The sequence below is a fragment of the Acinonyx jubatus genome, chromosome E1 (genome assembly GCF_027475565.1).
Source record: "Acinonyx jubatus isolate Ajub_Pintada_27869175 chromosome E1, VMU_Ajub_asm_v1.0, whole genome shotgun sequence".
NCBI lineage: Eukaryota > Metazoa > Chordata > Mammalia > Carnivora > Felidae > Acinonyx > Acinonyx jubatus.
The window spans coordinates 22104246-22123336 of record NC_069397.1 but is presented as its reverse complement, the minus strand read 5'-3'; the positions used below and the strand labels follow the sequence as shown (position 1 = coordinate 22123336).

General features: G+C 41.2%; 2 protein-coding genes across 10 annotated transcripts in view; one reads left to right on the top strand and one right to left on the bottom strand.

Annotated features, from left to right (window-relative positions):
* The window catches only part of CCT6B (chaperonin containing TCP1 subunit 6B), a 54368-nt gene that overhangs the window by 5688 nt on the left and 29589 nt on the right, over window positions 1-19091 (top strand). For 3 of the 9 annotated variants that reach the window (XM_053211805.1, XM_053211801.1, XM_053211804.1), the window contains exons 1-4: window positions 8027-8278; window positions 10157-10220; window positions 11017-11151; window positions 16839-17012. In XM_053211805.1, coding sequence (XP_053067780.1) covers window positions 8142-8278; window positions 10157-10220; window positions 11017-11151; window positions 16839-17012 — 510 coding nt within the window. In that variant the 5' untranslated portion in view covers window positions 8027-8141. Of the gene's footprint in view, window positions 1-8024; window positions 8279-10156; window positions 10221-11016; window positions 11152-16838; window positions 17013-19091 lie in introns of those variants that run through there. The other 6 variants (XM_053211802.1, XM_015069369.3, XM_027034379.2 and 3 more) reach the window with 4 other exon arrangements.
* ZNF830 (zinc finger protein 830) lies at window positions 5620-7997 on the bottom strand. Its single transcript, XM_015069367.3, has one exon. It carries the CDS (start codon window positions 7961-7963, stop codon window positions 6848-6850), a length of 1116 nt encoding a protein of 371 aa, XP_014924853.1. The 5' UTR covers window positions 7964-7997; the 3' UTR covers window positions 5620-6847.

Below are 19091 nucleotides of genomic sequence, written 5' to 3'. Positions count from 1 at the left end.
GGCATTAATTAAGTTGTGGGCAAGACAGACGAGTCTCCTGCCCTTGTGGAGTTTACATTCTTGTTGGGGAGAGACCTAATTCATGTGCAAATAAACAAGCTAATTCAAGATAATGGTAAATTTAATGAACCCATAGAATGATGTAACAAGAGGTGGAGAGATGGCTGTTTATATCATCTGAGAAAGAAACATCAGGGCTGAGAACAGAATAAGATTGCCATGCTATTTGAAGTCAGGTTCTAAGCAGAGGGTCCTGTGAGGAGGAGGTCCTAAAATGGCATGTCTGAGGAACAGAAAGTTAGCCAGCAAGAATGGGGACATGGAGAATAAAGGGGGGAGAGTGTAGCAAATGAAGTTAAAAGACAGGTCACAGAGTGAGATCCTATGGATTACCTTTAGCCTGCAAGATGTTTTTGAGATTTCACTAAAAACAAAAACAACCTTGACTTGTAATTTCTCCAGATAATTAAAAAGACATGGCCACGCCAGCCCACTATTGGAGGACAGTTGATTTCGACATAGAGCAGTTATGCTCTCCTGCCCTTTCCACCGCCCTTTAGTGGGGCTTGTGGCCCGTCATTAGTTCATAGGCAGTAGACATTCGAATCGGCAAAGCTGAGCACCATTTGAGCTTAATAAGGGCCCGGACTGTTTCCCCCCACAAGTGTAACGGAAGCATGCAATGAAGGGTTTTAAGTGACAGTGACTCGACCTAAATTCAATTTTTTTTTAATGTTTATTTATTTTTGAGAGACAGAGAAAGACAGAGTGGGAGTGGGGGAGGGGCAGAGAGGGGAGACACAGAATCCAAAGCAGGCTCCAGGCTCTGAGCTGTCAGCACAGAGCCCCATGCCAGGCTCGAACCCACGGACCGTGAGATCATGACCCTGAGCCGAAGTCGGACGTTTAACTGCTGAGCCACCCAGGCGCCCCATGCCAATTTCCTGTTAATGAAACATGCTATCTCCATTGAGATCATCTATTCCATGTTCATTAGAAAGTGGTTTTTCTTCTTATAAAAATTTTAGGTGAGTATATATACCTCCAGAAAAGGCCAGCATTGAGGGTGAAGGGTAGGTGGGGGGCACTATTCATATTATGCCAAGACAAACAGGACTATGATGGGCAAATCTTGTAAGTAAAAGCAACAGTACTTTAGCCATCTGTCTCCAGATGATCAATTGAATGACTTTAAAAATGTTTAAAAGGTGAGATGCCACTTGTCTCATGGCAAAATTAAACATCTGGAGTTAAAAGAAATCTCAAGTAAATCATTACTCTAATTACCTCAGTTTCAGAGAGGAAATTAAGGGGCACTAAATTATTAGCCTAAAATGAAGTTAGCATGGGACAGGGTAAGACCAGTCCATCTTCCTTAACTTAGGATGGGTTTATTACGACATAACTCCATGGTAAGTCCCAATAAAGACATAAGTTGAAAATAACTGTAAGTGGAGGGGCGCCTGGGTGGCTTAGTCAGTTAAGTGTCCGACTTTGGCTCAGGTCATGATCTCATGGTTTGTGAGTTTGAGCCCCACTTTGGGCTCTGTGCTGACAGCTTGGAGCCTGGAGCCTACTTCTGATTCTGTCTCCCTCCCTCTTTGCCTCTCCCCCTCTCACGCTCGGCCTCTCTCTCTCTCTCTCAAAAATAAACATTAAAAAAAAAAGAAAAAGAAAATACTGTAAGTTGAAAATGGATTTAACACAGCCAACCTACCGAACATAGTTTAGCCTAGCCTATCTTAAATGTGATCTGAACACTTACATGGGCTTACAGTTGAACAAAATCTAACACAAAGCCTATTTTATACTAAAGTGTTGAACATCCCATATAATTTATTGAATACTTCAAAGTGAAGGACAGAATAGTTGTAGGAGTACAGAATGGCTGTCAGAGTATTGGTTGTTTACACCCGTGATCATGTGGCTCACTGGTAGCTGTGGCTCACTGCTCATGCCCAGCATCACGACAGTATCATACTCCCTATCACTGGCCCAGGAGAAGATTCAAATCACAATTCAAAACAAATTTTTTTTTCTTTTCTTTTCTTTACAGAGAGAGAGAGTGTGTGAGCAGGGCACAGGAAGAGAGAGGGAGAATTTTAAACAGGCTCCACATTCAGCACAGAGCCTGATGCAGGGCTCAATCCCACGACCCTGGGATTATGATCTGAGCTGAAATCAAGAGTCGGATGCTCAGCTGAGCCACCCAGGTGGCCCACAGTTCACAATTTGAAGCAGTTTCTACAGAACGTGTATTGCTTTCCCACTCTTATGAAGTCAAAACTTCATGAAATACAACTTCATGTAGGTGGGGGACCAGACACTTTATTGCACTTCAATTTATAAATCCCTGTCATATGCATGCGTCATTTGACCTGTAAATGATATATCATCATTTGATGTAGGGTGTACTAAGGTTTAGAGATGTGACTTGCCCAAGATTACTAACCATTAAAATGTAGAGTGGGAACTTGAACCTCGGTCTTCTGTTCTCTTGCCAATTTCTCTGTTCTTTCTATTGTTCCATAGGAATCTAGTGAGTTACTACTAAAGGTTTTAGGCCTAAATTATTTTTTTTCTGGAATTCTCATTCCACAGCCTCTTGTTTCCTTGTGTGTAGTCATTACTTTCATCATTATGTGAAATACAAATGTGAAAGCATTTGGAAAGTTGTAAGGCACTGGGCAAATTTACACTTGAAAGCTAATTAAATCAGCTTTTTTCCCCCTCAACCCAGGGGAACTACAGTAAATTGGCAAGTGAATTGGTGAAGAGGATTACCTCTGTAGCGTTTACAGTAACTCTGATATACTGTTGGCTAAATTAGGAGGTTCTCTAAAAAAGAGAACAGCGACTGGAAGAAATCTGTGGGACTAAGTCTTACAATTTGGGAACTTCAGTGGATTTACAGTCTAATGCTAGAACCTCTTTGACCCAGTTCAGAGAGGCATAAAGGAGCTCTCCAACGTGTGGAGGATCTGAAAGGATCCACTAACCCCTATAGCTATTTACATTGATCTCAGACCCAACAAGGATTCCCTTGATTTTGTTCAGGGCCCCACCACTCATTCTCTGGGATGCAGAGCATTGGGAGATTTTGAGAGCTTCTGTCCCTCTTGAACACCCAATGCTATTTACATGTGTAGTAACACATACCTAGCACTTTTTTTTTTAATTAAAAAAATATTTTATTAGGTTTGAGAGAGAGAGAGAGGGAGAAAGAGAGAGCACGCGAGTGAGCACAAGCAGGGGAGGGGCAGAGAGAGAGGAAGACAGAATCTGAAGCAGGCTCCAGGTTCTGAGCTGTCAGCGCAGAGCCTGACTCGGGGCTGGAACCCACAAGCTGTGAGATCATGACCTGAGCCAATGTCAGACGCTTAACTGACTGAGCTACCCAGGCGCCCCTATACCTAGCACTCTTTAACTGTGTTACAGTTAAGGCCTCAATAACCTCAAAGATACTCAATTGTTAACTTAGAACTAAGTTCCAACTCCTTAGAGCATGGCATTAAAGACCTTCCACAACAGTTCATAATCTAGCTTTCCAATCATAGCTTCCACTGTTGTCTGAAATGAACATTCTGCTCTATACTGGTCTGCTTGCTACCTCCTGTGCATGTTTTATTTTTCTACCTGCACACCTTTAAGTATGTACTGTCCTTTATTGTAGCCATCCATCACATATGGCTCACACTTGAAATGGAGCCAGTCCAAACTGAGATGTGTCAGGTTTCAGAAATGTAGAACCCCAATTGTAAACTATTTCATTCATGGTATTTAAATATTGACTATATATTGAAAAGTGAATGTTTTGGGTATAGTGTATAAAACAAAACACATTGAAACTAATTTCACATTTTTTACTTTAATGTGGCTCCTAAGTAATGTAAAATATATATGTGGCTTACATCTTTTTATTTTTTAAAAGTTCTATTTATTTATTTAATTTCGAGAGAGAGACAATGCGAGTGGGGGGGGGGGAGAGGGAGGGAGGGAGAGACACAGAGAGAGAGAGAAAGAGAATATCCCGATGTGGGGCGTGAACTCACAAAACCGTGAGATCGTGACCTGAGCCGAAACCGAGTCGGATGCTTAACCAACTGAGCCACCCAACCACCCCTATATCGTATTAAAACAAATTTTTTTTTATACATTTATTCATTTTTGAGAACAGAGAGAGACAGGCTGCGAGCAGGGGAGGGGCAGAGAGAGAGAGGGAGACACAGAATCTGAAACAGGCTCCAGGCTCTGAGCTGTCAGCACAGAGCCCAAGGTGGGGCTGGAACCCACAAACCGTGAGATCATGACCTGAGCTGGTCAGGCACTCAACCGACTGAGCCACCCAGGCGCCCCACTACACCGTATTTTTAAATGGACAGTGCTCTACTAAATCATCAGCCTAGCCTCTTAAGCCAACATAGAACAGGACCTTCTACTCAAGCCCACCTTAGTATTTCCTCATTCTAAAATAATAAAGTGATGGATGATAGAAAACTGTGAGTACCTGTGGTTTTATTCATTTAAGGCAGGCATGCCCTGTTATCAAATCGAAGTTGCTATTACCAGCTGACAGCTCAAGAAAACACTTTCTGGCAAAGACAGCAAAATAGTTAACATGTTCAGTAAGTGTTAGATTGCCTTTAGTCACCCACGCTAAAAAAACCCCCAAATCCTTGAATTCCATCTTTATCCCTGTTTTTCTTCTATATCCAGTTACTAAAATGTTAGCCCTTCCTGTGAAGTTTTTCAATTTTATTCCTTTTCTCTCGTAACTAATCCGAGTCTTGCTCACCTTGCTTTTAAAATTCAGTTTCCAAGTAGTCTCCCAGCTTTTCTCCCCTATCCACATTTGTTCCATTTTAAAGTCTATTTTTTCTTTTTTTTAGAGAGCACAGTGTGAGCGTGTGAGCGGGGGGGGGGGGGGGGGGGGGGGGTGGGAGGGGGCTGGAGGGAGACAGAGAGGGAGGGGGAGAGGGAGGGAAGGAAATCCTAAGCAGGCTCCACACCATTAGCACCGAGCCCCACGTGGGGCTCAAACTCATACGAGCTGTGAGATTGTGACCTGAGCCGAAATCAAGAGCAGCTTAACTGACTGAGCCACCCAGGTGCCCCTCGTTCCATTTTATATATTGCAACAAAATCATCTTCCATAGTATTTTTTTGCAAATATAATTCTCTGCTCAAAAACTTCCACTCTTCCTACGTTGCCCAAAGGAAGATTCCTTCATCTAGCATTCATTCAAGCCAGGCTTTTTCATTCCTTATCTTTTGGTACTATCCTCCATAAAACCTGGGCTTTAGAGCAACTAGACTGACTTTATGTAAAGCACTTAGAACCATGCCTGGTTTATACTGTAATAACTATATATCTTAGCTATTATTATTATTGCTGACTTTCATTTGAGTAAGCTGTATCCATTTCTACCTCTGGAACACTGCTAAATCCTTTTTCCTATTTGAACAGGTCTGTCTGCAATGGGAAAAGTAGTGATTTAAACAATCTGACTGGCACAAGCCAATTGTTAACTCCTTGAGAAAACAACTTCTCTTCCTGCAATAGATAGAAACTGTGAACAATAATTTTCTTTTCTTTTTTTTTTTTTGAGAGAGAGAGAGAGAGAGAGAGAGAGAGAGAGAGAGAGAGAAAACGAGAACCAGTGGGGGGTGGGGTGCAGAGAGAGGACAGAGCATCTGGAGAGCATCTGGAGTGGGCTCTGTGCTGACAGCAGAGAGCTTGATGCTGGGCTTGAACTCACAAAACGCGAAATCATGATCGGAGCCAAAGTCAGATGCAGCCACCCAGGTGCCCCTAAACCCTAATTTTCTACAAGATGCAATAACATTTAAGACTAGATGAGATATAAATAAAAGGTAGTATTTCTTGGGGTGCCTGGGTGGCTCAGTTGGTGGAGCATGCAATGCTTGATCTCAGGGTTGTGGGTTCAAGCCCCATGGTGGGTGTAGAGATTACTTAAGAAAAAGAACATCTTTAGAAAAAATAAAAAGCAGTACTTAAAAAACAGGCTGAAAAAATATGTGTTCTGGATTTAGGGCCAGATGGTTCTCCAACTTTGGTGTATATTAGAATAACCTGGGAAACTTTCAAAACTAATTCAAATGCCTGGGCCCCACTCCAGGTTTATTAAGTCTCTAACAGTAGGCCTCAGGCACATGAATTTTTTAAAAGCTCCAAGGCGATTCATATGCACCTTTTCGAAAGCTTGGCGGGTCATCTTCCTGTGCACCTACACCCAAGAATCATTGGTTTAAACAAGAGAAACTTTTGGGTTAAGGAGGCTGGTCATGTTTGGCATGTTTTCACCATGTTCTCCTGGCACATTTTTGAAACAGAAAATTCAGAGAACTGATTTGCCCTGATTTATGTGTTTGAGTAGTGTTCTTAAAATAAAAAACATCCTCCACCCTTGAGTTGATTTAGGGGATCAGAAAAGAAAAAAACCAAATACATCCCAAATACTACACTTGATTTTCACCTAAAGCCTTCTCTGCTAGCCCAACTTCTATTAATTTATAAATTTCAAAACAGAATTACTTAAGTAAATATATATTTAACTATGTACAACATTTACAGCTTACAGACTTAACTCAAAATTATACACTTGAGTAAATGTGTAAAAAGTTGACAATATAGTATGTAATACTGGAAAAATTTCAAAAACAACTTTACCTCAAAAATATTTTACACCAACTTTCCAAAGTGCTATCTTCACAGGTTCATTGTATCTTAACAACCCAGTTAGGCATGAAGTAACCAAGATCATATCCAGAGACAGCACTTTTGGTACCACTGTAGAGGGTGTAGAAATCTTGGGTCTTTGAAACCCTATAATAAAGCCCCTTTTACCCTCCAATCCTGAGACAACAAATCTTGTAGTTCTCCCTCATCATCGCTGTCAACATTCTCCTCTTCCTTTTTCTGCAGTTCTTTTATAGTCAGAACCTCTTTAAGCTTATTTTTAATTTCATCCTGGCGATTCCGAAGCTTTTCCACCCGACGGTAACATTCTATCTGCTCATCGATCTCCCCAATTTGCCGGTCCAACCGTCCCTCCTCATCCTCTTCAGCAACTATGGCTTCGGAAATGGTATTGACCTGTCTCATGGCCTTTTGAAATTCGTCCCACTCTTTGTCCATCTGATCCTTTGGGGCATCAACCTTTCGAACCCTAGCGTCTATTTCAGGGTCATCAAAAAAGCCTTCCGGTAATGCTTCCGCTGTGTTTTCTCTCCTTTCCACTACTTTTTCATGTATTTCTGCTTTCTCAATGGACCCTGAATGAGGAATTAAAGGGGCCTTGGGAGGATTTGTATCCGAGAAGCCGCTTGGCAGCATACTACTTGTTGCCTCCCTCGAGGAGGAAAGCGAGTGTTCCTTGCCCTGTGCATCGGGCGGCTGCTTGCCGGCGTCTCCCCTTTTCCCTTCTCCTCCCTCCTCCTCCTCCTCCTCTTCTTCCTCATCTTCATAATCAGGGAGTAAACCGAGTCCTGAAACCTTAATGAGGGTCGCTCTAGTGGACTCCTTCCCTGCTTTGTCAAAGTTGGTGGACAAAGCGGATGTGGAGGGCTGTACCTGGGGAAGCGGGGAGGCCTTGGGTCTTTTGGCATCTTGACCGTCCGCCTCCGACGCCTTCCTCTTGGCTGACTGAGGCACTGAGCTGGCGGACGGACCCTGGGTGGCTTCCTTCGCGCCTTTCAGCTCGGCCACTTTCTCCCGGTGCTGCTTTCCCAGGACGTGAGTCTGCCACAGGAGCTCGCTCTTCACCGGGGTGTTGCACAGGGCACAGCTCAGCTGCCCCAAACGGTTGTACTTCGCAAATGGAGATTCTATCCGTTTCCGGTTGGTGCTCAGACGCTGCTTCTCCTTCATCAAGCGCCGCAGTTCGTCCTGATTCACCACTCGCTTCCCCGCCGGAGTGCGAGCGGAGGCGGAGGACGCCATCTTGGCGCCCTGACCCAAGGTGATTCTGGCTTCCGTGCGGGCGAGGCCTGGTAACGTCACTTCCTGTGCTGGCGAGGATTGGCTGAGGGTTCGCGAGCGCGGGCGGTGGCGCCGGGATTTCCCTCAGGATCTGCGCTAAGGCTGTCTTTGCCGGCCGGGTCGCACGCTCAACGGTTCTATGGCTGCGATCACGGCTGTGAACTCCAAGGCAGAGGTGGCGCGGGCCCGGTCGGCCTTGGCCGTCAACATATGCGCCGTCCGAGGGCTGCAAGATGTGCTACGTACCAACTTGGGGCCCAAGGGCACCATGAAAATGTGAGGCGGCGGTTAGGGAGCCGGCGGCTTGTTGGGTGTCGCTGCGCGCTCTAAGGCCGACGTTCCATGAAGGGCCTGGAGCGACGGGACGCACCTGTGGGCCTGGTTGTCCTCGTTCTCATTCTTGCCCTGAGGTCATCCCTGGCCTGGGGCGGGAGGAGCCCGAGGAAAGGGCCCCCAATGAAGCTGTGACACCCACTCCCCACCCCCTACCCCCCCGCCCACGTTAACGCTCTTGTGCAGTTGGAAAGTCGTTTCATCTGGTGTCTCTTTAGAAACATAAGCGGTTTAACTCCCCTGCTCTTTGAGACTATATGCCCTTAGGTTGGTTTGTGTTTGGCAGTGTGTTGTAGCGTTAAGGGCACACAGGCCTTGCGGTTGCAAATCCAAGTTCCCCTTCCAGCGTGCGTCCTTAGGCAACTTAACTTGAACGCTTCGCGCCATCAGCATGCATTTACTTAGTATCACAAGTTTCTTTGGAAGAGTGAGGAAAAAAGAGCAAAAAATGTGTAAGGGGGAAAGATGCATTCTAAGAGGAATGAGCAAAATTAATATTAACGGTAAAAGAATGCTTGTGTACTAATTGGATGCTGGGAACACAGATGGTGAAGGTATCATATATGTTATTGATCATATATATCGCAAATATACTGAGGAAAGGGACTAATTACTGATGGTGGTAGGGAGAAGGAAAAACCTCCCGAAAACAGATTTTTGATCAGAGTCTTGAAAATTAAGTTAGAGTTCACCAGTTGGAGAAGGGAGTAAAGGCCTCCTGGTAAGTTAAGGAATGAGAAAGTCCAGTGATGTAAATCCAACAGAAGTGAAAACAAGCATGACGTATTAAAGGAACCATAGTATTTTCCCACCAGATCTCATTTGGTAGATGCCAGGAAAAATGGACATAAACCAGTTTGGGAAGGGTGAACTAGGTCATTGCCAAATAGTCTGGATTTTACCTTGAAGGTGATGGAGAACATAAAATTCATTGAAAGATTTTTTTCCCCATGTTTGTAAGAATCATTGAAAGATTTTTCAACGTTTTTTTAAATTTATTTTTGGGACAGAGAGAGAGACAGAGCATGAACGGGGGAGGGGCAGAGAGAGAGGGAGACACAGAATCAGAAACAGGCTCCAGGCTCTGAGCCATCAGCCCAGAGCCTGACGCGGGGCTCGAACTCCCGGACCGCGAGATCGTGACCTGGCTCAAGTCGGACGCTTAACCGACTGCGCCACCCAGGCGCCCCTCATTGAAGGATTTTTGATCAGAGAACTGACTGAGTCACATTGCCTTTTAGAAAGATAAATGTAGTGTGGAGGGTAGATTCAAATTCAGAGATATTAGGATGCTGCTTAAGTAGTCCAGGCTAGAGATGTTGACAGTTGAACATGGAGAGGAGGGAGTAGATTCATGAAATACTTAGGTTGTACAATTGACAGAACTTGATGATCTAATAAATGTGAGGGATGAGGGAAGAAAGTAAGTTGAGTGAATGAATGGTAACATTTCTCACACACACACACACACACACACACACACACGCACGCACACAAAACCTACAGCAAATTTACAAATTTGTGGTTTGTAGACTTACAAATACTCTTCTTGGACCAAACTGCCATTCATAACTCATCAATTTCTGTTACCCTTAAACTTGTAAATGCTCCATTTGGAATGAAATTGCTATAGCAGTCCTCATGGGGAGAAGTGATTTTGTAGGCTGTACATGGTGGTGGTTACCATGGAATCTCCCTATGGCACATAGATGTTTTGAAGCCCAGTTCCTGATATCAAGGATCGTAGACTGGGAAGAACTGAGAATATCTTGCTTGACCCTTGCCATCTGAGGTTTAATAACATCACTGTTTTCTGAACAGGCTTATTTCTGGTGCAGGTGACATCAAACTCACCAAAGATGGCAACGTACTGCTCCATGAGATGGTGAGCTGATGCTACTGACTCTAAGAAACCTTAATAAGCCTAAAACATAGTACAAATTGTATATCCTTAAAAAAATTTTTTTTAATGTTTATTTTTGAGAGAGAGAGAGAGACAGAGCACGAGTTGGGGAGGGGCAGAGAGAGAGGGAGACATAGAATCTGAAGCAGGCTCCAGGCTCCCAGCTGTCAGCCCAGAGCCCGACGCAGGGCTCGAACCCATGAGATGTGAGATCATGACCTTAGCCGAAGTCAGACGCCCAACCGATCAAGCCACCCAGGTGCCCCACAAATTGTATATCCTTAAACCAAGGCTGTCAGCTTGCTCATACTGCAGTCATGAGTTATACTTGCTGGGTTAAACCTTAATAAAAGATATTTTTGGTTGTTTTCAAATCTTCATACAGTCCAAGTAATAGCTTAGAGATACTTCCAAGTTAGTTCCATCTTTTAAAGGCACTGTGTTATGTTCTTTGTAATCATGAAAATATAAAAAATCCTTTGCAATTTTAGTAAATATATTCATCTTAGAGATTGAAGGATTTAATGTTATTTTGGAAATGTCATTGCATTCTAAAGCAAAGACTCTTCTAAAATGTTCAAACCTCATTAGTTCTCAATTTAAAAATTTTGGGTATTGACATTTATTAAGTATTGATACTACAGAATTTGTGAACGTGTAGAGTGAGGCTTATTTCATTTCTTAATTTTACTGGTGGCCCTTAGGTTATCTTGTTTGCATTGGACTGTTTTTTTTTTTTCCAATCTTGTTCTTTTAATCTGTTGCTTGCTTTTTCCAGCAAATTCAACACCCAACAGCTTCCTTGATAGCAAAAGTAGCAACAGCCCAGGATGACATTACAGGAGATGGTACTACTTCCAACGTTCTAATTATTGGAGAGTTACTAAAACAAGCTGATCTTTACATATCTGAGGTATTAGCATATTACAGAATTCACATTCATGTAGTACTTGACTGTTTTAAATGTTTGTTTATTTTTGAATCGGGGGGAGGGGCAGAAAAGGGGGGATAAACAGAGGCTTTGTCGCCAGACTCGAACCCACGAACTGTGAGATCACGACCTGAGCTGAAGTTGGATGCTTAGCTGACTGAGCCACCCAGGTGGAAATTGTTGTTTTCACTCATACAATGGTTTAATTTTAGAGGGCAAAAGTTAATTTTTATCAAGATACTTAAAAAAATTTTTTTTAATGTTTATTTTTAAATTTAATTTTATTTTTTTAATTTACCCCCAAATTAGTTAGCATATAGTGCAACAGTGATTTCAGGAGTAGATTCCTTAATACCTCTTACCCATTTAGCCCATCCCCCCCTCCCACACCCCCTCTAGCAACCCTCTTTGTTCTCCGTATTGAAGTCTCTTATGTTTTGTCCCCCTCCCTGTTTTTATATTATTTTTGCTTCCCTTCTCTTGTGTTCATCTGTTCTGTGTCTTAAAGTCCTCATATAAGTGAAGTCATATGATATTTGTCTTTCTCTGACTAATTTCGCTTAGCATAATACCCTCTAGTTCCATCCACGTAGTTGCAAATGGCAAGATTTCATTCTTTTTGATTGCCGAGTAATACTCCATTGTATATATATACCACATCTTCTTTATCCATTCATCCATCGATGGACAGTTGGACTCTTTCCCTACTTTGGCTATTGTTGATAGTGCCGCTATACACATTGGGGTGCATGTGCCCCTTCAAAACAGCATGCCTGTATCCCTTGGATAAATACCTAGTAGTGCAGTTGCTGGGTTGTAGGGTAGTTCTATTTTTAATTTTTTGAGGAACCTCCATACTGTTTTCCAGAGTGGCTGTCCAAGTTTGCATTTCCACCAGCAGTGCCCAAGAGATCGTCTCTCTCCGCATCCTCGCCAACATCTGTTGTTGCCTGAGTTGTTAATGTTAGCCATTCTGACTGGTGTGAGGTGATGTCTCATTGTGGTTTCGATTCGTATTTCCCTGATGATGAGTGATGTTGAGCATTTTTTCATGTGTCGGTTGGCCATCTGGATGTCTTCTTTGGAGAAGTGTCTATTCATGTCTTTTGCCCATTTCATCACTGGATTATTTGTTTTCTGAGTGTTGACTTTGATAAGTTCTCTATAGATTTTGGATACTAACCCTTTATCTGATTTGTCGTTTGCAGATATCTTCTCCCATTCTGTCTGTTGCCTTTTAGTTTTGCTGATTGTTTCCTACCCTGTGCAGAAGGTTTTTTTTTTATCTTGATGAGGTCCCAATAGTTCATTTTTGCTTTTGTTTCCCTTGCCTCTGGAGACGTGTTGAGTAAGAAGTTGCTGAGGCCAAGATCAAAGAGGTTTTTGCCTGCTTTCTCTTCCAGGATTTGGATGGCTTTCTGTCTTATATTTAGGTCTTCCATCCATTTTGAGTTTATTTTTGTGTATGGTGTAAGAAAGTGGTCCAGGTTCATTCTTCTGCATGTCACTGTCCAGTTTTCCCAGCATCACTTGCTGAAGAGACTGTCTTTATTCCACTGGATATTATTTTCTATTTGTCAAAGATTAGTTGGTCATACGTTTGTGGGTCCATTTCTGGGTTCTCCATTCTGTTCCATTGATCTGAGTGTTTTTGTGCCAATTTTTATCAAGATACTTTAGTACAATTGTAAATTTTCTTTTTTTAATGTTTATTTATTTTTGAGAGAGACAGAGACAGAATGAGAGTGGGTTGGGGCAGAGAGAGAGAGGGAGACACAGAATCCGAAGCAGTCTCCAGGCTCTGAGCTGTCAGCACGGAGCCTGACGTGGGGCTTGAACTCACGAGCCGTGAAATCATGACTTGACCTGAAGCCGGACGCTCAACAGACTAAGCCACCCAGGCACCCCGGTTTTAGTACAATTGTAAATGGAAGTAATAATGAACTCTTTTTTTTTTTTTGCCAAAATAATTCCTTTCATTGGAATGATATCCCTTTTTAAAAAATGAAATATTTAAGGTATATAAGAAGGTAAAAAATTAGCCATATACCCATGAATAATGACCTAAAAAAGAAAACATCACTGATGAAGTCTAAACCAAATTATGCACCTTTTAAAAAATAACTGGGGAAAAATAATTGAAGGTTTTCACACTGTGAATTTACCTACCTTTCTATTTTATTTTCCTTATAAACCATCTACTCTAGCCAGACTCCTCCAGTCTACTCACTAGCCTCTGAAATCACTACACACATTTCTATGTCACTGCCTTTGTTCAATCTGTATCCTTTTCTTGGCATTATTTATCTGTCTAATCTAATTAAGTATTTGGGTTTTTTCCTTTCTTTCAAGAACCATTTCAGCAAAGCATTACCTGGTCCAAGTACTAAGATTAGTACTTCTTTGCATTTCATTTAGTATTGGGAATTGTCTAACAATTCAGTACCTGCAACGTACCTCATTTAGGATGCCTTTGGCTGTAAGCAGTAGAAACTTGACTGAAAGTCACTTAAACAGTAAGTTATCTCCCATTACAGAACATCCAAGTTTGGTTGATTGAAAATGTCTATTAGTCATCAAGTACCCTGGTCCTTTCTGTGTCTTAGCTCTTCCATTTATAGTGCTGTTTCATGATAAAGCTTATTTCTATCCTGATTATAAGACTGTCAGAGAAAAGTAGGACTACTTGCTTCCTTTAATAACACTCAGCAGGAGAGGGAGGATAAAACTATTTGCCCAATTATGGAGTTTAACTCCTTCCTTTATAATATAATTGGGCCAACTTTGATCTGTGTCCATCCCAAATCAATAACAGGTTTTAGGGGAATTGACTTAATCCAATCAGGATCCACCCCTTGAGTTAGCTAGAGAGGGTAGCTTCCTCTGAAGACCTGAGAAAGAGATACCTAAACAAGATTAGGGTTTGGTTAGGGAAAAAAAAGTTTGGGAAGGGGGAGATGCTGACAGGCATTGACATAATTGTGAAACTGTGGCAGTATAGTGATAAACCTAAGTACCAGATGTGATAGAAACACTGAGGAAGGAGTGATAGCCTAAACTTGCCCGAATTAGGAAGCACTCTTTGGAGGAAGTAAGACCTGGGTTAAATCTTTAGAATGAGAGGCAGTGAACCAGTGGAAAGAGTGAGGAGCAAGGAGAAAGACATTCCAGGCAGAAGGAACAAAATTAACAGAGGCAAAATTAACAGAGAAGAGAAGCAGCATGGTATGTGTGTAAAGCTGCAAGCATTTTGGTGTTGGCCAGACTTTAAAGTGCTGTGGGACGGCAATGAAAGGCAGGAGAAGTAGGTGGAAGCTGGATTACAGAGGGCATGTGGTATACTAACCACGAAGAATGTTCGTGTTAACATATTAATGACTGATCTGGTCAGATTGGCATTTTAAATATTCGAGGGACAGCTTTAAGGGAGTCAAGACTAGAGGATCATAGTCCGGGTGAGAAATTGTGAGATCCGAGACTGAGGAAGTGTTTTGAAAATGTTTAATAACATCCAGGGTCTGGAGTCAGGCTTTGTAGGTTTAAATCCTGGCTCTACCACTTAATATCCTGGTGATCTAAAGCAAGTTACATTATTATAAACCTCAATTTCCTCATCTGTGAAACAGAAATAATACCCACTTCGTAGTGTTGAGAGGATTGAATGAAATAAGCCTTTTAGATTAGAACCTGGCACAAATCCTTAAGAAATGTTAACTTTAAAAAATTATTGTAGGACTGATGTAGAGGAATGGAGGAAGGGAATAAATTAGACCCAGTTCCAGCTTTCAATAAGTTTATATATTTTTCCAGAAAAGACAATTAAAAAAATTATTTTGTTGGGGTGCCTAGGTGGCTCGGTCGGTTGAGCGTCCGACTTCGGCTCAGGTCATGATCTCACGGTTCGAGCCCCGTGTCGGGCTCTGTGCTGACCGCTCAGAGCCTGGAGCCTGTTTCAGATTCTGTGTCTCCCTCTCTCTGTGACCCTCCCCTGTTCATGCTCTGTCTCTCTCTGTCTCAAAAATAAATAAAAAAAAGTTTTTTTAAAAAAAATTTTTATTTATTTAAAAAAATTTTTTTAAATAAAAAAAAATTATTTTGTTATAATATCAAGCCTATAGAAATGTTTCAGGAATATTCCAAAGAATAACATTTCTCTCTTTCTCAGATATAAACGTATATATGGTGCATGCATATATGTATGTATGTACATATTTTTTTGAATGGTGTAAGTTGCAGACATGATCATCTAAATATTTCAGTGTATGTTTCTTAAAAATTTTGTTTTTAAAATTTTATTTATTTTGAGAGACAGAGAGGGAGAGAGAGAATCCAAGCAGGCTCCAGTGCTGTCTGTGCAGAGCCTGATGTGGGTCTGGATCTCACAAACTGTGAGATCATGACCTAAGCCAAAATCAAGAGTTGGACACTTAACTGACTGAGCCACCCAGGTGCCCTCGGTGTATATTTCTTAAAACCACGATATTCTCTTATGTAATCACAGAATAGTGATCAAAACCAGGAAATTAATATTAACATTGATACATTGATACAGTAGTATAATCTATAGATTTTATTCCTATTTTATCATTTGTCCCAACAGTGTCCTTTATAGCAGAAGAAAATCTACGTTCATGCATTACATTCAGTTGTCCTATCCTTATAGTCTTCTTTATTTTTTAATTTTTAACATTTTCTCAAAAAAATTTTTTAATGTTTATCTGTTTTTGAGAGAGAGAGAGAGAGAGAGCGAGCGAGCACGGATGCCGGGGAGGGGCCAAGAGAGAGGGAGACACAGAATCTGAAGCAGGCTCCAGGCTTCATTTATTTAGGGGCTCCTGGTGGCTTAGCTGGTTGAGTGTCTGACTTCAGTTCAGGTCATGATCTTGTGGTTTGTGAGTTCAAGCCTCACACCAGGCATGCTGCTGTCAGCCTATTAGCGCAGAGTCCACTTTGGATCCTCTGTCTCCCCTCTCTGTCCCTCCCCTCTTGCGCTCTCCCAAAATAAATATATCTAAAAAAAAGTCAGATGCTTAACTTGACTGAGCCACCCACGTGCCCTCCTTTAGTCTCTTTTAAACTGGAATTATCCTGAGCTGTCTTTTGTGTTTTATGACATTGCTACTTTTAGAGTACAGCCAATTATTTTGTACAAAGTCCTCAATTTGGATTTGACTATCACAATTAGACTCAGGTAATAAACTTCTGGCATGAAATACCATAGACGTGTGGTAGTGTTCTTAATGCATTGTATCAGGAGGCACATGATGTCTATTTGTCCCATTGCTGTGATGTTAACATTTGGTGAAGGTGGTGTTTGTCTGTACTTTCCTCCAAATCAGCATTGGTTCTTTTCCTCTGCATTAAAGGAGTCTTTTCTTTTGTGCCCATTCGGAAGGGTACCACATGACAGTGTGTCATAATTTTTGGAAATAAAAAGGAGTTTTGTAGTGTTTTGTCCTGGACATAAATTTTTTTCTGTAAGTTTGAGGTTGTTTTAAATATGAAGCACTGAAAAATTACTTTCATAAGTTATGTACATGCATTTGTCTTGAGTGCCATTGATGTGGGTAATATTACTTTCTTTGAACATACCTATTAACAGGAGAAGATGGTTACTTTTACTTTGGATGACTTACTTTATGATTTTTAGTTTTATGTTGATGTGACAGGGCCTGCACCCTAGAATAATAGCTGAAGGATTTGAAGCTGCGAAGATAAAAGCACTTGAAGTTCTGGAAAAGGTTAAAATTAACAAAGAGATGAAAAGAGAAGTCCTCTTAGATGTGGCTAGAACATCTCTACAAACTAAAGTTCCTGCTGAATTGGCTGATGTGTTAACAGAGGTTTGTGATTAAACTTTTGCATTCAGAACAAATATAGACTAATGCATGATGATATTTTTATTTTTCCTATAAGAATCAACTATCGTATGTGGTTCTTTTGAACATGAAATAAAATACAGAAGGCAAACATTTATTCACTTAGTTATAGTCTATACTTGATTGGTCAGAACAGTATGTGTAATTTTTCAAAAGTGTCATATTAAACCTTCTTTTAAGTTAACATGAAAGTTAATGAAAGGGGCCTGGCTGCCTTCTTAAACCTTCTTTTTATTTTTATATTAAATATAATTTATTGTCAAATTGGTTTCCATACAACACCCAGTGCTCATCCCAACAGGTGCCCTCCTCAATGCCCATCACCCACTTTCCCCTCTCCCCCATCCCCCATCAACCCTCAGTTTGTTCTCAGTATTTAAGAGCCTCTTATATTAAACTTTCTTTTAAGTTAACATGAAGGGAGCTTGGCTGCCTGTGGATCAACCCTTGTGGATGTCATTGGGGTGAGGTGCTGGTCTCTTCAAACCTAGAGGTCAATATTTATTATGTGAGGTGACACATAGGTTGTTAAGGTTACCACTTTAATGAAGCGTGATTGATCTGACAGATAATCTTCACATCTGGGAAATGCGTATTTGTTTTGTTTACTTCTAAAGGTAAAATGTATGTAATTTAAGGAGTAGATTGGGTATTTTGGGAAGGCTTTTATCAGGTGGCTATAGTTTGATATCATCATTGTTCCTCAGCGTTGTATTATCTGCAACTTGAATATATTGGTTTATCAGGAATGATGAATTCATAACCAAAATCACAAAGCATTGATATATAAATCAGAATGCTGTCTTGCTAATTTACTCTGAGAAATATAAATGACAAATGGACTAGAACACCTGATTTGTTTCTGGTCAATTCCCCTTACCAATAGGAAAACCTACTTTGCAAATCAGATTAAGATCAGACAATTTCTTGCTCAGCAGAGTTCAAATAAAGACTACAGTATTTTCTCCTGTTGGAGTACTTATATCAAGTGATCCAGAATCTTCATGTTATCTGGTTAGTGCGCCCATTCTCTTTTGGAGTTGTAGAAACACTGATACTCTCATTATCCTGTGGTCTTTGTCATTATTCCCTGTTAGGTTCCAAAACCAAGTATCATGTTATCTCAGGTAAACTAAGGTATAGTTTTTTGCTTTATTTATATTTTAGGGTGGTTATATTGTAATACTTAATTTATGTAATTTCATATTACTTTCTTTAAAAAAAAATTTTTTTTAGCATTTATTTAGTTTTGAGAGACAGAGCACGAATGGGGGAGGGGCAGAGAGAGAGAGGGACATACAGAATCCAAAGCAGGCTTCAGGCTCTGAGCTGTCAGCACAGAGCCCGATGCAGGGCTGGAACCCACGAACTGTGTGATCATGACCTGAGCTGAAGTCGGACATTTAACCAACTGAACCACCCAAGCTTTCTGAGCTAAGCAATAGGATATATTATTGTACCATGCTATATATCCCTGGGGCTATGTGGCAGAATAAATAGCACATGTCTTTCTGGAGTATCAATTTCACGCTGCAATTTTGGGGAAAAGCATTACTTTCACATTAAAGCAAATGTATATGATGGCATGACGTAGAAGCTTTTCATGATAAAACACAAAATTTAAGACACTTCGTGTTAGTGTAATCAGAAAATTTTAACTTTTACCTCAGATTACATTTCCTTCTTTTCCATTAAATATGTCTTTTGGTGGAAAAGTTTGAGTAGTGTTGGTAGTAGAGCAGTGGCTTGGCAGTTAAAGAAAACGGAATTCTAGGCCTGGCTCTGCTTTTAGACCTTGTGTTAAGTCTGTAAATTCTTAAAAGTTTCAGAGTTTACTTTACTTAACTGTAAAATGAAGGCTTTGGGCCTGATGATCTCTGAAGTTCCTTCAGGGTCTAAAGTACCCACTGGCATTGATTATTACTAATGTCCATGACAGAGTGGCCTTTGTGGCCTTGCCCTATATTTTGGGGCCTGAAGCCCTTTATCTGTTTAGTCTGATGATTACTTGGGCCAGTGATTTCTTTTAATAGACCAGTAATT

Excerpts from the sequence above, each read along its gene's own strand:
- ZNF830 (XM_015069367.3), bottom strand. The coding sequence starts at position 7,963 with ATGGCGTCCTCCGCCTCCGCTCGCACTCCGGCGGGGAAGCGAGTGGTG.